This window comes from Octopus bimaculoides, chromosome 1 (assembly GCF_046866305.1).
Source record: "Octopus bimaculoides isolate indiv1 chromosome 1, ASM4686630v1, whole genome shotgun sequence".
Classification (NCBI taxonomy): domain Eukaryota; kingdom Metazoa; phylum Mollusca; class Cephalopoda; order Octopoda; family Octopodidae; genus Octopus; species Octopus bimaculoides.
Window position 1 is genome coordinate 82,382,816 of NC_142928.1, and position 16,610 is coordinate 82,399,425.

The 16,610-nt window shown below is 35.1% G+C and overlaps 1 protein-coding gene across 1 annotated transcript in view; it reads right to left on the reverse strand.

Annotated features, from left to right (window-relative positions):
* The window catches only part of LOC106880999 (uncharacterized), a 69,535-nt gene that overhangs the window by 2,568 nt on the left and 50,357 nt on the right, over positions 1-16,610 (reverse strand). Inside the window, exons 5-7 of the mRNA XM_089344856.1 lie at positions 11,778-11,810; positions 9,819-10,042; positions 2,427-2,530 (exon numbers count right to left, since the gene is read on the reverse strand). Coding sequence (XP_089200982.1) covers positions 2,427-2,530; positions 9,819-10,042; positions 11,778-11,810 — 361 coding nt within the window. The remainder of the gene's footprint in view (positions 1-2,426; positions 2,531-9,818; positions 10,043-11,777; positions 11,811-16,610) is intronic.

Consider the following 16,610-nt stretch of genomic DNA (forward strand, 5'->3'; position numbering starts at 1 on the left):
GGTGCATCAGCTCCTGGTAGGAATAATAAATAGTCCAGTTGAAATCTAACGAGTTTAATTTCTTTGAAATTAACCCATCTACGGGCGATGTCAGCTAACAAACGCTTCTTCTAGGTTTCATTATTGATTGCCACTGTGGTTATCCCAAATGTTGGATGAATATCCTGTCACAGAGACACCGAGGCAACCTCGTTTTTGTTTATAAGATTGCTTGAGGCTCTGAATTTTTTGACTAACGCAAGTATAATAGTATAATACAGAATGCTGTGTGTGACTTTTACCTGAGAATGTACCTTAAGAACATAAAAATTTAAAACAAAGTTATGTAGACATATAGGCTGACTTACGACAAGTCGACGACAACCTGTACCCGTCAAGTGTTGGGCTCCATATAATCAACTACCCAATCCAACAAAATTTCAGGTTGTGCACTTAGAGCAGAAAAGGTTATTTACTGGTTATGTGTACTGGCTGCAAAGCTGGAACAAATACTCAAGTAGATGCATGAAACAGCGAAGGAAATTATATAAACTTAGCATCAGTTCAAATATGTCAGAGATATTTGAACCAGTTAAAGCACTGTGGTATTTTAATGTCTTTTTGTCTTAAGCAAGAACGTCTCTTCTCTGACAAATTGCAGAGAAAAACTTTTACATGTTGAGATATCTCACATATTTGAACTAGTCTTCAATTCATTAACTGTTGTTAAGGTTTAGGTCAATTCTAATAGAGTACTTGTATGATCAAAGGCCGTTTTTGCTATGATTAACCTATTTTCTTAGGGATAGATCTACGACAACACAATTGAACATGGTTGTTTTTTATTTTTCTTCATTTTTTTTTTTGACTGAAAATGGTAATGCATGATGTGAGTGGTAATTGGCTGCTTTTTCTAATAGGTTGAGTGACTATGTAAAGGCTACCTCATTTGGTTACTGTGCTGAATTTGGACCTTACTTTTGAACTGAACTGACCTACGTACTAGAGGAGGATGTAGTCTTTAGTAGTATTTGTAATAATTTCTAATATTTTAGATATTTGGGTGTGGGAATTAGTCAAACTGACCTTTATATTTGACTGGTACTTTTGACCAGACAAATACCGAGATCAGAGGGATAAAAGGTAAAGTTAACACCAGTGGGTTTTGAACTTAGATCGTGAACAGTCAGAATAAAATACTGCAAATCATTCCACCAGATGCTCTAAAGATTTAACCATTCTATTACCCTCAATGGCACCTTTAATAAGTAATAGGTTATGGGACTACCAACAAACATTTACTGGAAAGCTTACTTAATACGCAATTGTTGATTTCACTTATTCTGACTCATGTGACACTGGCTGATATATTGATCTGAAGCAAAGGAGTTAACAGTAAATTTCTGTGTGTTATCTATTTATCATATACTTGTTTCGGACATTGCTCAGTGGCAATGCTGGGGCAACACCTTGAAAGGTTTAGTCAAACGAATTGAACCAGTATTTAGTTTTTAAATCTGGTACTCATTCTACTGGTCTCTTACCCAATCACTAAGTTACGGGGATGTAAACAAACCAATACAAGTAGTCAGGAGGGGAAGGGGGAACAAACATATATACATACATACATGTATGTGTGTGTGTGTGTGTGTGTGTGTGTGTGTGTGAGAGAGAGAGAGACAGGCTTCCATACAGTTTACATCAATTAAATTCACATACACAACGTTGGTAGGCCTGGGACTATACTAGGAGACACTTGCTCAAGGTGCTGCAAAGTGGAACTGAACCCAATACCATGTGGTTGCAAGGTGAGCTTCTTAACCACACAATCATGCCTGCACCAAGATGAAAAAAAATATTGCCACTATCACTACCATTCAAATCACAAAATTACTGACCTTTATTTTGGCTACATCAGTTATTTGGCACCAAATAAAATGAACACATAGACAAAAGGCAGTTTAACTTCATATATAAACTGTTGAAAGCTCAATAGCTCAATAGCTTGAAAACTGTTACTAGCATTGCATCGTGTCCTTGCTCATATTGAATCAATCCAAATAGCTGTAATAATTATAAAGAAGTTAGAACAACTGCTTGCTATGATATAACTGAAAAGTTTTTGTTCAGCTTAACAGTTTGAAAGTTTTAGCTTTCAGTGCCCATTTCAAGGCCCATGGACCTGAAAAAGTTAACTTTATTGTATTGTTTCATGATAATTTTATAGATGCTTCATATATGCATTATACCATATGAGATGCTCATGACTAAATGATACTGATGTAAAAAGTTGTGCATCAAAAGAAATGCATATGTGAAGCTGGTCAAGTTGGTATAGACAGTACAGCATCAGGTTAGATGCTTTCATTATGACAAAGGTAGAGATGATGACAAAAGTTGAAATTTAGAAAAATAAGGAAAGAAAAACATATTGTGATGTAACTTACACAAAGTCCATATCCAAGTTTTCTTTACTGGAATACATTGTCTTAGACCGTTGTTTCTTCTTGCGAACAGGTGCTACCGGAGGTGGCATCAGACTGGATGCTCCCTTCAAAACAAAAAAAAAAAAGTAAAACAAATTAGAACTACAAAATGAAGCAGCATCTGATTTAACCAGCTTCCTCAATACCATGAGAGTTAATTTCTAGTACAGCTAGTAATTTGTTTTCCTTTATAAGAAAAAATTTCTACATAACACATAAATATCATAAGCTCTTCCATGAAAACAATGTTAAGACGAAAATATTTTTTGTGTGCAAGCATTTTACAAAATTATACAGACAAGATTACATCTGAGATATCACAGATCAAATATCCATCCAGTCACAGAAATAGAAGCACTTCACCCTAAATGACAATGTAATTTTAGCTTAATGGCAAATACACAAAACCACTTGTTCGACAGTGAAGAGAAGTGCAGTGCAGAGAATTCAAAGAAAATACATTTAAAAGAACCTCCCCACCCACAAAAATGAATAACTTCCACAAACTCCTAATGTAAACTTATATGGAAATTGAAGGATAATGAAATTAACAATGAGCTGGGGCATTGTTGGAACTGTTAGAAATATATTCCAATGAGAAGTGCATTTTAAATTTGGCAAAGAAGCAAAACCTTTTTGATCAAATGTGTCAATACATTAAAAAAGACCAAAACATACATTTTCATGTGTGTGCAGGCATTTTACAAAATTTCATCAGCATAAAGTTAACTATTGCCACAATAATAGGTACAGATCATAGGCAACTGGCAGCACAAGTAAATACCTTACAATATAGTACTACATTAAATATTTTACAATCAAAAACTCCTGCAATCATCTTGTATGAGCGACAAGTTGGATGGTTCAAAAGTTCAGAGGAGTAAAATAGTAGCAAGTTTATACAACTTGACATATTGAATTATTATTCTACTATTAATCCAGTACTAGTTAATAAGGCTCTCATTTTTGCTATGCACAATTCGGATTCATCTAGGTTGGATATAGATTAAATGCTAGCTGCATATAGCACTCAAATAGATTTCAATAACAAATTGAAGTTGAGGTCTGATAGGGCTGGCTGTTTCAACACAGCAATGGGATCAAGTGACTTAGCACAAATCACTGATCTTGTCAGAATATTTTTCCTATTCCAGATGGAGTCCTAGTTTCTTAGGTTGGGAAGTAGATGGTCTACATAGGGATGACACTCTTCATATTAGATAGTTGTAGTAAATTAGAAATAGAGAGATGTAAGAAACAACCATTTAAACTCTTCAAAATTTTCAGACTATAGAAAATAATTACTGTAAGGTAAATTTTGTTGACGTAACATTTAGTCTGGATACCAAATTAATTGAACCATACTATAAATCCTGATGTGAGTTGTCTCACTTGCCTATGATTAACTTTCAGGTGCTTTTAACACCAGACACATTGAGAATATATTCATTTATACCGAAAATGCAGCTGATCCATGAACTAACAATACACACACCTTATGTAGGTGTGTTTGATTTTGTTTATATACCTCAAGCTGCTTCTAATTCATATTTGAATTATTTTCTATGACATGAAATGTTGGGACATGCCAGCAGATGGTTTTCAAACTATTTAGCATATAGTCATAGTTGGCAATATGGCTTGCAGCAGGCCTTGTTCAGCACATGACATTGAAAAGTCACAACAATGACAAAACATTGATGCTTGTTGTTCCAGGAAGGGACCTGATGTGAGTTGTCTCACTTGCCTATGATTTACTTCCAGATGTTTTTAACATCAGGCACATTGAGAATATATTCTCATATGCCTAAAATGCAGTTGACTCATGAACTAACAACACACACACCTTGCGTATGTGTGTTCAATTTTGTTTATACATATATATATATATATATATATATATATATATATATATATATATATATATATATATATATATATATATTAGTGTGTGGCCAAGTGCTTGGGGTATTGCACTCAGGATTCCAAGTTTGTGGTTTCAATTCCCAGACAGGTGGTGCAGTGTGCTCTTGAGCAAAACACTACATTTCACATTGCTCTAGGACACTCAACAGTACATAGGTAATCCTGCAATGCAGGTTTATGCTAGTACTTTCAGCATCATTTGAAAGTGAAATCAATGAAAGAAAATGCATTGTGACTAGCAGTACATAAAAACATTCAATAGTCTGGTTCATACAGGGAGAATGTTATATATGATGCAATCATGGCTGTGTGGTGAAGATTTACACATCACAACCACGTGGTTAAATTAATTTAACTATTTAGTCTTGCTGACAGCACCTGAAAGCAAGTGTTTTTTACTTCAGTCTAGGGTCACCTAAAGTCTTGTGAAAGAGTTAATTAGACAGAAACTGAAAAGCCCATTGTGTGTGTGTGTTTCATCATCTTGACATCATACACTAATTGTAAACAAACTTCACAGATGTACATGCGGTAATAGTTGTTTGCAATCATGTGTGAAAACATGTCTCACCCTTCATAACAGTCACAGTACATACAAAATGTGTATTGTAAAGAAAACAAAAGACACTGAAAGCATTCACAGGTGCTGGGTATTGTTATCACAAAGAAGGAACACAAAAAGTGCATGAAAAATACATTGGCTTCATTGTAGATAATGTCAGGAATTCCTGTACTTACAGTTCCTTCATAACAAACTACAATAAAATAGAAAACACAAATACACACACAAATGTACTACTTATCATCACACATTGCATACAAACACATCATCGACTCTCTATGCAATAAAACAAAAACACTAAAAATAAAGGATCACTTGGACATGCAAAGGACACAACTTTTTGCCATTGCAAACTCAAACACTCAGAAAGCCTGCTATGAAACAGAAAAATCACCTCCAAACATCTACAACACTACTCTCTCTCCCATATACATAAAATAGTAGTAAACTGAAACTCATGATAAACTGTAGACCATTTTTATATGTGTGTGTGTGTGTGTGTGTGTGTGTGTATATATATGTATAGGGTTAAAAAATAAATAAAGTTGGAGAATGCACAAAAGTATATTTTAAAGAATGTTTAATATTTTTGTTACAGTAAGTGATTTAAAATATAACTGGTTCTGATGTATCCATCTTATCAAATATTAAAAAGAACTTTTTAGGAAGCCAAACAGAAATTTTATTTTTGGGAGGCGGGGTGTTAACAGTTTGTATCCAGGTTTTTATATACATACATGCATACATACATACAGTATCAAGGATTCGAGAGAGAATCAGGTACTTATATATATGTACATACATTTGTGAATACATATTGGTGTACATTCTTTTATTCTTTTATGTATTTCATCCTAAAGGCTGAAGCCATGCTGGGGCACCATGTATCTATCATACACACACACACACAATATAGCAATATGTGGTTCTTGAGACAAGGGGTAAGAACAAGATATACTCAGTGTAGAAAACAAGTAGTAGTGTTCAAATGAATTTGAACTTAACTCTATGCTATAATGTATATAAATGCCAGCATGTTCCCACCAGTCTAGGGTGTACACTGGCAACACTTGATTTCAAGCACCCCTATGGGCTCACCTGAATTCATTCTCATGTGGAGACTATAAACTCTCTAACTCCTTAGCTACATATTCCATCTCAAGTCCCAGAATATTCCCTATACCTTATCCTGGTCCACAGTTTGTGGGGGTCTCCCATATAACACTAACCATCATGTTTGTAAGTTGCATTGCAGAGAATCGTTTGCTGCATCAAAATTTTTTTATTGTGCAATAGGTTCTCGAACAATCCTCTCGTGTATGCACAAATTTTATTCCACATTTGCCCATTATGTAAAGTTTTTAAGATTTTTTTTTCTAATTGTGGTCAAGCTTACTTACCACTTAGCTATGCTAGCAGCATTTTCTTTCTCTACTCTTTCTATCTCAGCATATCTTCCTCTCCCACAACCCAACCCATATTTCTTTTGTTCATTGCTTATCTCTTCTTGTCTTGCTGTATAGTATGCTACCATCCCTAAACAGATTTGTCTGCTTAGTGAGATTTCCTTGACCACCAGAGGCATTCCTTTTCACCACACTGACCTTAACTTTATCCTCTCTCTGTTTCATCTAGTCTGCCTCTGTTCATTCCCCCAACATCATGGAAATCCTCCACCCTCTCCTTGTCTTTCATTTCTTCTTCTCTACCTCTGTTACTCTTTCCAACATCATATATATTCTCCTACCTCACCCTGCCTTTTGGTTTTACTTTTCTCCTCCACTTCCTTCAACCTTTAAATCTCTGGCACAATTATATGAACTGCTTTTTCCAACTTTTCTCTTGACAAGGGGTGCCAGACTTAATTTGTATTACCTCCATGTGACTGCTGCATATCCAAGTCTTGTTGCATATTCCATCTGCAAATTATGGATAAGCTTCCTGAAACAGCTATTGAGTTAAAAAATTATCTATTCTCTTTTTAGTATTTTGTATTAATTATGCTCTATGTAAATATATTTGTGTATGTGTGTGTATCATCATCATCATTTAATGTCTGTTTTCCATGCTGGTATGGGTTGGATGGCTTGATTGGAGATGGTAAGGCCAGGGACTACACCAGGCTCCGTTGTCTGTTCTGGCATGATTTCCACAGCTGGATGCCCTTCCTAACACCAACTGCTCTATAGAGTGTACCGTGTGCTTTTACAATGGAAAGTGTAGTACATAGTAATTATAACCATTAATAATACTTAAAAAAAAACAATATAATAGTAAATTTCAGAAAGTATACTAGATAAGACTATTTTGTCTAATGAAAGATTTGTGAAACAAATATAATATTAGAATGGAAAAATAAGTGAATAAATATACATTAAACCAACAGAAAACCAACAAAATTTGAGTATAAATTCATCAAGCATTCTTAAAGTGTCAACTGACAGCTATGATATGAAATAAGTAAAAAAAAAAATCCAAAACATTACATGCCGAATAAGAATAATTCCAGATTATATATATATAAAAAAAAAAATGCTAAGATGAACATTGAAGCAAATCAAACATTTTATAGTTAAAAGAACAGATAGAGAAAGTAAATTAAGATGTTTGTTTTTCATGGGACAGATTAAAAGTAATGGAAAGACTTGAGTCATTATTCTTAAATACCAACCATCAGATGTTATTAAAAGTTGATATTGAAGGAGGGATTGTTTTACTTTGCTTTTATGGTTAAGATACCATGAGGTTTGTATTTAGCTCTCTATCTGTTTGATATAATAAACCAAAATGTTGAGAATTTCTCAGGTGTTTGTTAAAAATTTCCCTCTGTGCAAATAAGAAATGAATAACAGAAATGCTTAAAAGAACTATATATGTGTGTGAAGAAACTTTGTGCAAAAAAGGAAAAGTGAAATAAATAAACAATGGGAGTGTATCAAAAGTTAAAATAATATAATGATAGAGACAAAAAAAAAAAGGGATTTGGCAAAATGAAACCAAAATACAAAGCACAGAATTTTTATTATGTTCAGTAAAACATAAACAGACTAATTCTCTATGAAACAGAGAGAAGAAATGTTTTCACATATATTAAACAACCACAGAGCATGCATATACTTTACCATTGTGGTGGCATTAGAGTTGAATAGAAATTTATACATACACTACAAAAGAAAAGAGGGTCGAAACATTTTAACAAGAAAATGTATGACACTGAAATGATATGGGAATTGATGATGATGATGATGATAACATTGCCAATAAGTATAGTCTTTGCAAATTAGGAATTTTCTTTGTTTTCTTTTAATTTCTCTACTATCCAGTGAAGATTCTATGGTCATTTTACAATCTAGCAGAAGACAATCTTTGCTAACTTAACTGACAAAAAAATTCAGAGAGCATAGTCAGATATTTATCCCAAAATATGGCAAATCAGCTTCCAATTAATTCAATGTGTGCTGATGACTTGACCTTCTAACATTACCAAATCTGCTGCAAGTCTTTTGAAGAAGAAATAGTTAAATATCTTGCTAAACAGATTGAAACTCAAGATGCATTAGCTGGGGAAGGGTTACTGACATATGAATTTTAACAGTCAATTCATAATTTGATTCATGTTTCTTTATTTGTTCATTTATTTACTGGATTGATCTGGAAGAATGGATTGTAGCCATGATATTTACATGTTCTTTAATAGAGGGAATTCCAGAAAAAAATTAGGGAAAATTGTAGTTAATGTAGGGACTGAGTGAAGTAACAATATGGATCATGAGAGGAGGAAAAAAAAAATTGGGAATGCTTAAATGGAGGTGGCATGAGACTAGCCAGCTCTGAAATGCAGAGGTCGATAGAGCAGCAACATAATAAACACAGAAAAGACACAGCATGGCAGCAGGACAGAAGTTGGAGTGTGTCTGAGAGTGACTTAAAGCCAACCAGTTGAGTAACCTTTCTTTAGAGATAATTTAAGAAGTCTGCATCAGAAGCAGTACTACTGCCAAAGATGTTGGAACAGGACTCCATTGTGAGTTTCCTTTGAGTTTTATAGATGATCAGTTGTTGATTGAGATTGAAATATTTTCTGGTTCTGAAGAAGGCTGGTCTTTGTGACAGTTTTTGCAATATTATGTATGTGCACTAACTAACAGAGATCAGCATGGATAGATAGTGTCCTAGCATTTGAAGGTTCCGCGATGGTCTTAAGTGCATGCTGTTTAAGAGGACAAGTGTTTCCTTAATATAAGTAGTGATAGTGTTCTTGTGCTCTTTAATGGAGTGAAAATTGGCATGAATCTAGAGGAGAATGTTTTTAATGTTTTCATGGATTCAATGTTGGCATAAGATGTCTAGGTTCTATGGGGGTGACACCTGAGTGCAGAAGATAAAGAAGGAATGAAGGGTTATATCATCTGCTAAGTGTCTCTAGTAGTTAACATTAAGTAGGTTGTTGATGTAAAGGACAACTGGTATCATGCTTTGGCCATGAACAACTCAATTTGTGCTGGCTAAGTTCACTTGACAAATAACAGAGGTACATTTCATGACTATAAGCATCAAGAGCACTATAAGATTAACAAGAGTTTTATAATCATTCAATGCCTAACTGAAATCCTCTTATGTATTTTGTTAAAATATAAAAAAAAATCTGGCAGTGTTTCAATCAATTGTATCACTACTATGCTAGTGGACATAATGCAATGATGTCATAAGTAAATGATAAAGTCATAGGTAGGTGGTATGGACATGCTTATGGTGAAAAATGTGTCATGTAATGTAGTTATAACTGAGATAATGCTGTGATGACAAGGGAATATAATCATTGCTATAACAACAAAAGTGAGAAATACAATATCTTGAAAGCATACCAGATTTTTTCTGCCTGAGGTTGGAGAACCTTCTTGGCTGCTGCTTGGACTTGCGGAATGAGACGATAGGTTGCCACTAAGAAGGTAAAGATCCTCACAAGAACCTCCCCAACTTGATCTCATAATTGGTTGAGCTTTCATACTGTTTGAAGAGTTGATCAAGCTGCCTACAACAGCAACTCGTTTACTTTTGCGTATGGCTTCAGATCGTTCAAAGTTTTCATCTGGAATGGAGAAAAGAGAAAGATAAAGGGAAATGAGAAAGCAAAAGTTACCAAAAATATATAGAATGAATGACTATTGAGAATGTAGCTGATTAGCAAAAGTCTATTTATAATGAAGATGTGAAATAGTCAAGTCTATAGAATATCAGGCAAGCAACTTTTGGCTCACAGAGCCATATGGAGCTTGCCTGATATTTTAGAAGTTGTTCAGATGTTTTGTTTATCCTGTTTGAGTTAGTTCAAGTAGCTATGGAGAATATTTACCAGATCTTCCAGGAAATGCTATCCATGATAAGAACATAGCTAGTAATATTGATAACACCACCCAAAACTTCATATCAGGTCACTATGTCTTTGTTGAAGACAACTTTTACAAATCAGGTTCATATAACTCTTAAATAAGCACCAGGTTTTGATGTATCTCAGCATTGTCAACACTAAATAGCACTCTGCAATCAATGGAAGCTGTTTCGTACTCTGACTGGGTATATTTTCTTACACAACAACTTAGAGTAACCCAATCTATTTTCAGAATTCTAAAATGGAATTGATATTAATGGCCATGTAGTAGATGGACATTCTATTAACGATGAGTTAGCTCTTATTTAATAATTTCAACTGAATATAATGACAAGTAGGTTTATAGGCTACAGTATAGAGGCTTAGAAGTACAGATACCATTTATTCTCATTTTAAGTCATATTGGCAAATTTTGAAATGATGTTAATGAAACCTTAAATTTGTATAATAATAATTATGAATACTAACAGACATTAAAACATAAAAATATGAGTGGTGGGAGTTGCTGTAGTTAATTAAACTTACACCATTGTTTTATATTTTTATTTGTTTCAGTCATTTGACTGTGGCCATGCTAGAGCACCACCTATTTTACTGCTTATTTTACTGATCTAAGTAGGAAGACATTCAAAGGTGAGAGTAAAGTGATGTCAGCAATGCCACTCTATAGATCTGGCCATCCTTCTGTAATAAGGATGAGGAAGATAATGATTCCCAAAATTGTTAAGGAAGGATGGATGGACACAGACATAGCTGAATGTTTAAGTTTGCTTTACAATCAGGAGATCATAGGTTTGACCTGACTACCACAGAATCTTGAGTTAGTGTTTTCTACTGCATTCTTGGATTGATCTAAACCTTGTGGATGAAACTGAGTAGACAGAAACTGTGTGGAAGCCTGTTGGATTGTATTGGTAATTCAAGAGCCCAACCTAATCATACAGAGACAATGCTGATTTGACCTGAAAATTACATTACGGATACATATGGCTGTGGAATACTCAGTCACACTAATTCACTGAGAAAATCATTCAGTTGGTTGAACAACTGAATGTTCATTTGTCAAAATTGATAGAAACTCCATTCTATTTAGAGGATGGAGTTAGTTTGTACATATTTTATTAATCCTGGATTAAAGATGAAAGACAAGATCAACCATGGTGGGGTTGAACGTCAAAGTACCAAAGGATTGAAGTAAAAAGTAAAGCATTTAGTCGAAAAATTGACACACACTGTAGAGAGGAGTCCATAGCATCTGATTGCTAGTTTACATTAGTAACACTACAGTGATGATAGGTAAAGCCTGCTTTTAAACATTAGCACAATTCTTGACTGCTACTTATAACAGTATTAGGAGATGCCATCCTTTCCATCAACATCATCATTACCATTCTTTTTACATTCAAAATATTGTGATAGTTGGAATTTTACTCACCAAATGACTTCACCGATCGAGTTTGTAAAAGTTCTACAAAGAGAAAAAGAACAGAAAGGAAAAAAATATTAGATTAATTAGCTGACAATATTGACTTATAAATTAGGTACAAAGTTACACATTTTTTTTAAACAAGGGTATACAGTCAGATATACTGATCCCCAATACCTGCTTCATTCTAATTTTTTTCCATCTAAGAAAGATAAAAGGAAAAGTCAATCTCAATTTTGGCAGGAACTACTCTCATGGATTAACAGATAATACAAGGAAGGAAGGGAATTAGGAATACAGAAAAATTAATATGAAAAACAGGCAAAATATATCAAACAATACTTGGCGTTAGGAAGGGCATCCAGCTGTAGAAACTCTGCCAAATTAGATTGGAGCCTGGTGTTGCCATCCGGTTTCACCAGTCCTCAGTCAAATCGTCCAACCCATGCTAGCATGGAAAGCGGACGTTAAACGATGATGATGATGATGATATATGTATGTATGTATTTATTAGACATGTATAGAGATAGGCAGATAAATAAGGACAGAGAAACATGCACACATACACATTATATATATACACACACACGCACATATATATTTATATATGTGCATGTGGTGTGTATGAGAGATATGTTACTGAAGTAAAAGTGATTGATTTAATGTGTGATGAGCTAAAACATGCAAACTAACATTATATTGTTAGAACAGCAGAGAGGTAGTGAGGAAGAAACTGAAGATGTTCCTCCATGATGTTGCTCTGTGTACAATTAGAAATGTCACAAATGAAAAACAGAGCTTCAATGTGGTTGCTCATCCTGCAAGAACTTGTGGTAAAATCACCCTCAATTCATACCCTACGCTTTTAAAGCAGGATGCTTTGTAAAATATAGTCCTTAGACATGATGGTTACAGATAGAATGTCTTTGATCAGGAGTCACCCCATTGTTCACCTAAAACAACAGTGGAAATATCAGAAGCTAATTGCCACAGTATCACTGTAAAACAAAAATTTTCAACTGGAGTTGTAACCCCAACAATGAAGGATTTTCTCAGTGAATTAGTGTGACTGAGTATTCCACAGCCAATGAAGGGTGACAGAGGGTACCCGTAAGAGTTTAATTTCATTTAAGAGATTGAAAATATATCATGAAAACTGGGGGAATAGGTGAAGATATAGAAGAACAGTAAAGGAAAGATATATGAGGAAGGAGAAATAGAGGCAGATTTAGAAGAGGACAATAAAACAAAAAAAAAGAAAGAAAGAAAAAGAGGTGAAGATGAACAACCGAAACTATGGGCTTTACTTAAAACTGTCAGAAGATAGTTCACTGGAAAAGAATGGTAGTCTATTGTAGATATAAGGCATTCAACTCCAGAAGTCATAATATCTATTCTGGAAACAATGACATCACTTAAACCAGAATTAAGTACCTTTCCCTCAATCTCTCTCCCACACATATTTGAATACTGTTCAAGCACTTTTAATACAAATCCATTTAACACATTAGATTAAAATAAAAATCTCATAAAATGAAAGACAAGATTTCAGTTGGTCAAAGCCATATTAATATGTCTGTAGTTCAGTCAAACTTTCTTTCACTACCCAAAGTGTGGTCATATAAATATGATTTATGCTTATGACCGTCTATTGCATTGATTGATTTAACTTATAAATGCAGTGATGGCTCATATCTATGGATTTACTCCAGAATAAAATTTTGTATGGAAAATAAACACTGCTTACACATCAGTAATACAAGGGAGTATCCAAAAGAATCTGGAATTTTGCAATATAATTTTATTCATTTAGTTTTACATGTTTACACTTTTATCGCCTCCCAAGTATTCTCTATTTGAAGCAGTGCATCAGTCCAGATGCATTTCCCACTGTTCGGAACAGTTCTGGAACCCTTGTGAAACGATGCCTTTTAATGCCTCCATTGCTTTTTTGCTTCACCCCTTCCACATCAGCAAATTCCATATCATCAGCTTTCGTCATCAGTGATGACCTTTGAAAAAGGTCTTGATCAACTTTCAACTGTTCTTTCAGTTCATGACATGCATTCAATTGTGATTGCTTTTGATTTTCTGTGAGCAAGCGAGGCACAAATTTTGGTCAGTTCATGAATTTTCATGATGTTTGATGGTTGTTCCTCAAGTGACAAGTGACCATTCCTAAAGTGTGAAAACCACTTGTAAACTTGTGTTTTGCTCATGGCAATGGCCTTGTAAGCTGTTTGAAGCATGACAACTGTTTCAGCCATTGTTTTCCCCAGCAGAAAACAGAATTTCACAGAAGCATGCTGTTCCTTCATTTCAGCCATTGCAAAACAAAGATACCCTACATGGTAGTATGACCTCACTGGACAACACTGGTTGGCAGACTGATGCCAGAGGGTCGCATCAAGTGGCTTTTAGCAGCAGAAGCCTACAATTCATCACAAACATACACATGTACACACGATATATTAACATTACACTTTAATGGAAATACTCAGTATTTCCATGACGACATGAAAGGCATCTGGCTATAAAATGTGTTAAAAAACACTGACATGCTTTCAGCACATGAAAGAAATAGAAACACACAGATGAATTTATTGTGTTTATTATCTCAATATCTATCTATCTATGACTTCAGAATCTCCTGCAACTCTTCTGGACAGTCTTCTTAAGTTGGTGAATGCTGCCATAATCCTTACCTTCAGTTCATCTTTGGTGTTACAAGGAGTTTTGTTGGTCTCTCACTCAACTGTGCTCCACACATAATAATCAAGGGGGTCACAGTCTGGGGAGTAAGGTGGCCAGATTTTAGGGGTGGTGTGGTTGCAGAAATTGCCTGACAACATGATTGGGTTCTCCTGCTAGTGCAGCACTACCTCCTCTAGGCACTTGATGTAGGTCTCTGTGTTGAGTCTGAGGCTGTGTGGGAAGGTGAATGGAGGCATAACGTTACCATCACTAGTGCTCACTCCAAACACCTTAATGCTGACTGGATGTTTGATTTTCATCACTCTATGTACATGTCTTTAGACTGACACCCAAACACTCTGAAATGTTCATACTGCAGCTTCTGGCACAAATGCCAAGCAGTACAGTGCGTCGTTTCCAAATTTCTGGCTGAGTGAATTGTGTCATGGTGCTGTTTTTCTTACAGATGGTGCCCAACTGACCCTACTATACCATGTAGTCAACACAATCCAAAACAAATAATGCACATGCACAAAATTAAAAATATAAAAAGGTGACAATTTACCCATTGCACCTTTTCTATATAACTAAATGAATGACTGACGAACAAGATTTGCATAATCACCTTCATTAACACATACACACATATAATGATGCATGTGTGTGCATATAACATCTGTTTTATTACAGTGACAGCATAGGATGGGTGAGTACTTATTTGAAGCACAGTTTTATAGCCAGATACCATTATTGTCAAGAAACCAATACCTGTTTTTTCCAAGTAAAGGTTCTTTCTTATTCCACAAATCTCTTAAAGTGTAGAGCGACTGGCCATAATGTCAACAAGGCAAGTAAATATCATCACCATTTCACTAAAACATTGAAAATATAAGATACCAACATTCAAGTACATTCATACACACACACAGACAATGGGTCTCCTATAGTTTCCAGCTACCAAATTCATTTACAAGGCACTGGCTGGTCCTATTATAGGTGACACATACTTAAGCTACTACACAGCGGGACCAAACATAAAAGCACTTGGTTCTTAACCACACAAACATGTCTACACACACATGTATATGTACATTCACACAGATCTAAATGTACATCTGACAGTTATGAACAAGAGTATAAAGGTTAGGGTTAGTGGTCATTAATCCTTCAGCATAGCCGAAACACCTAAATATCAAAGGTTTAATCCATCTGCCATGAGAATATGTTTTACAGAAAAGTACTGTAAGCAGTAGCAGTGATCAGTGCTTCATTAGCCTGTGGTCATAAGTTAAACTTCAACCATACATTAACAGGCACACATGTTTATATATATCTTTATAATATTAAAATAACATTAATATCATTATAGGTGTAGGAGTGGCTGTGTGGTATGTAGCTTGCTTACCAACCACATGGCTCCGGGTTCAGTCCCACCGCATGGCACCTTGGGCAAGTGTCTTCTACTATAGCCTCGGGCCGACCAAAGCCTTGTGAGTGGATTTGGTAGACGGAAACTGAAAGAAGCCCGTTGTATATATGTATATATATATATATGTATGTGTGTGTATATGTTTGTCCCACCAACATCGCTTGACAACCAATGCTGGTGTGTTAACGTCCCCGTAACTTAGCGGTTCGGCAAAAGAGACCGATAGAATAAGTACTAGGCTTACAAAGAATAAGTCCTGGGGGGTGATTTGCTCGACTAAAGGCGGTACTCCAGCATAGCCACAGTCAAATGACTGAAACAAGTAAAAGAGCAAAAGAGTATCCAACGACAACAAAGCACCATATAGGTAGAATTATAAATATATAAAGCAGGTGTACAGAAAGTACAATCATTGCTAGAAATAGTAACAGTTTACAGCGCTATGTTGAGCTTCACTGAATATTTACAGGCAGAGATGTGTGCAAGTGTGAATATAAGAAAATTCTTAACTCTATGGAGAGGAATAAAGGATAACTCAATACTGCAGTTTTAAACTCTCCAGATCAGATGCGTGAACACGAATCAGATTGGTTACCATGGATGACCAATTTTTAAAATACCCACTACATCACTGCCTGCTTACTTGGCTGATAGCCCCAGTCATAACCAGAATCAAGATCAGAGATGTAGTGGCTATCTTAAAATTTGGTCTTCCACAG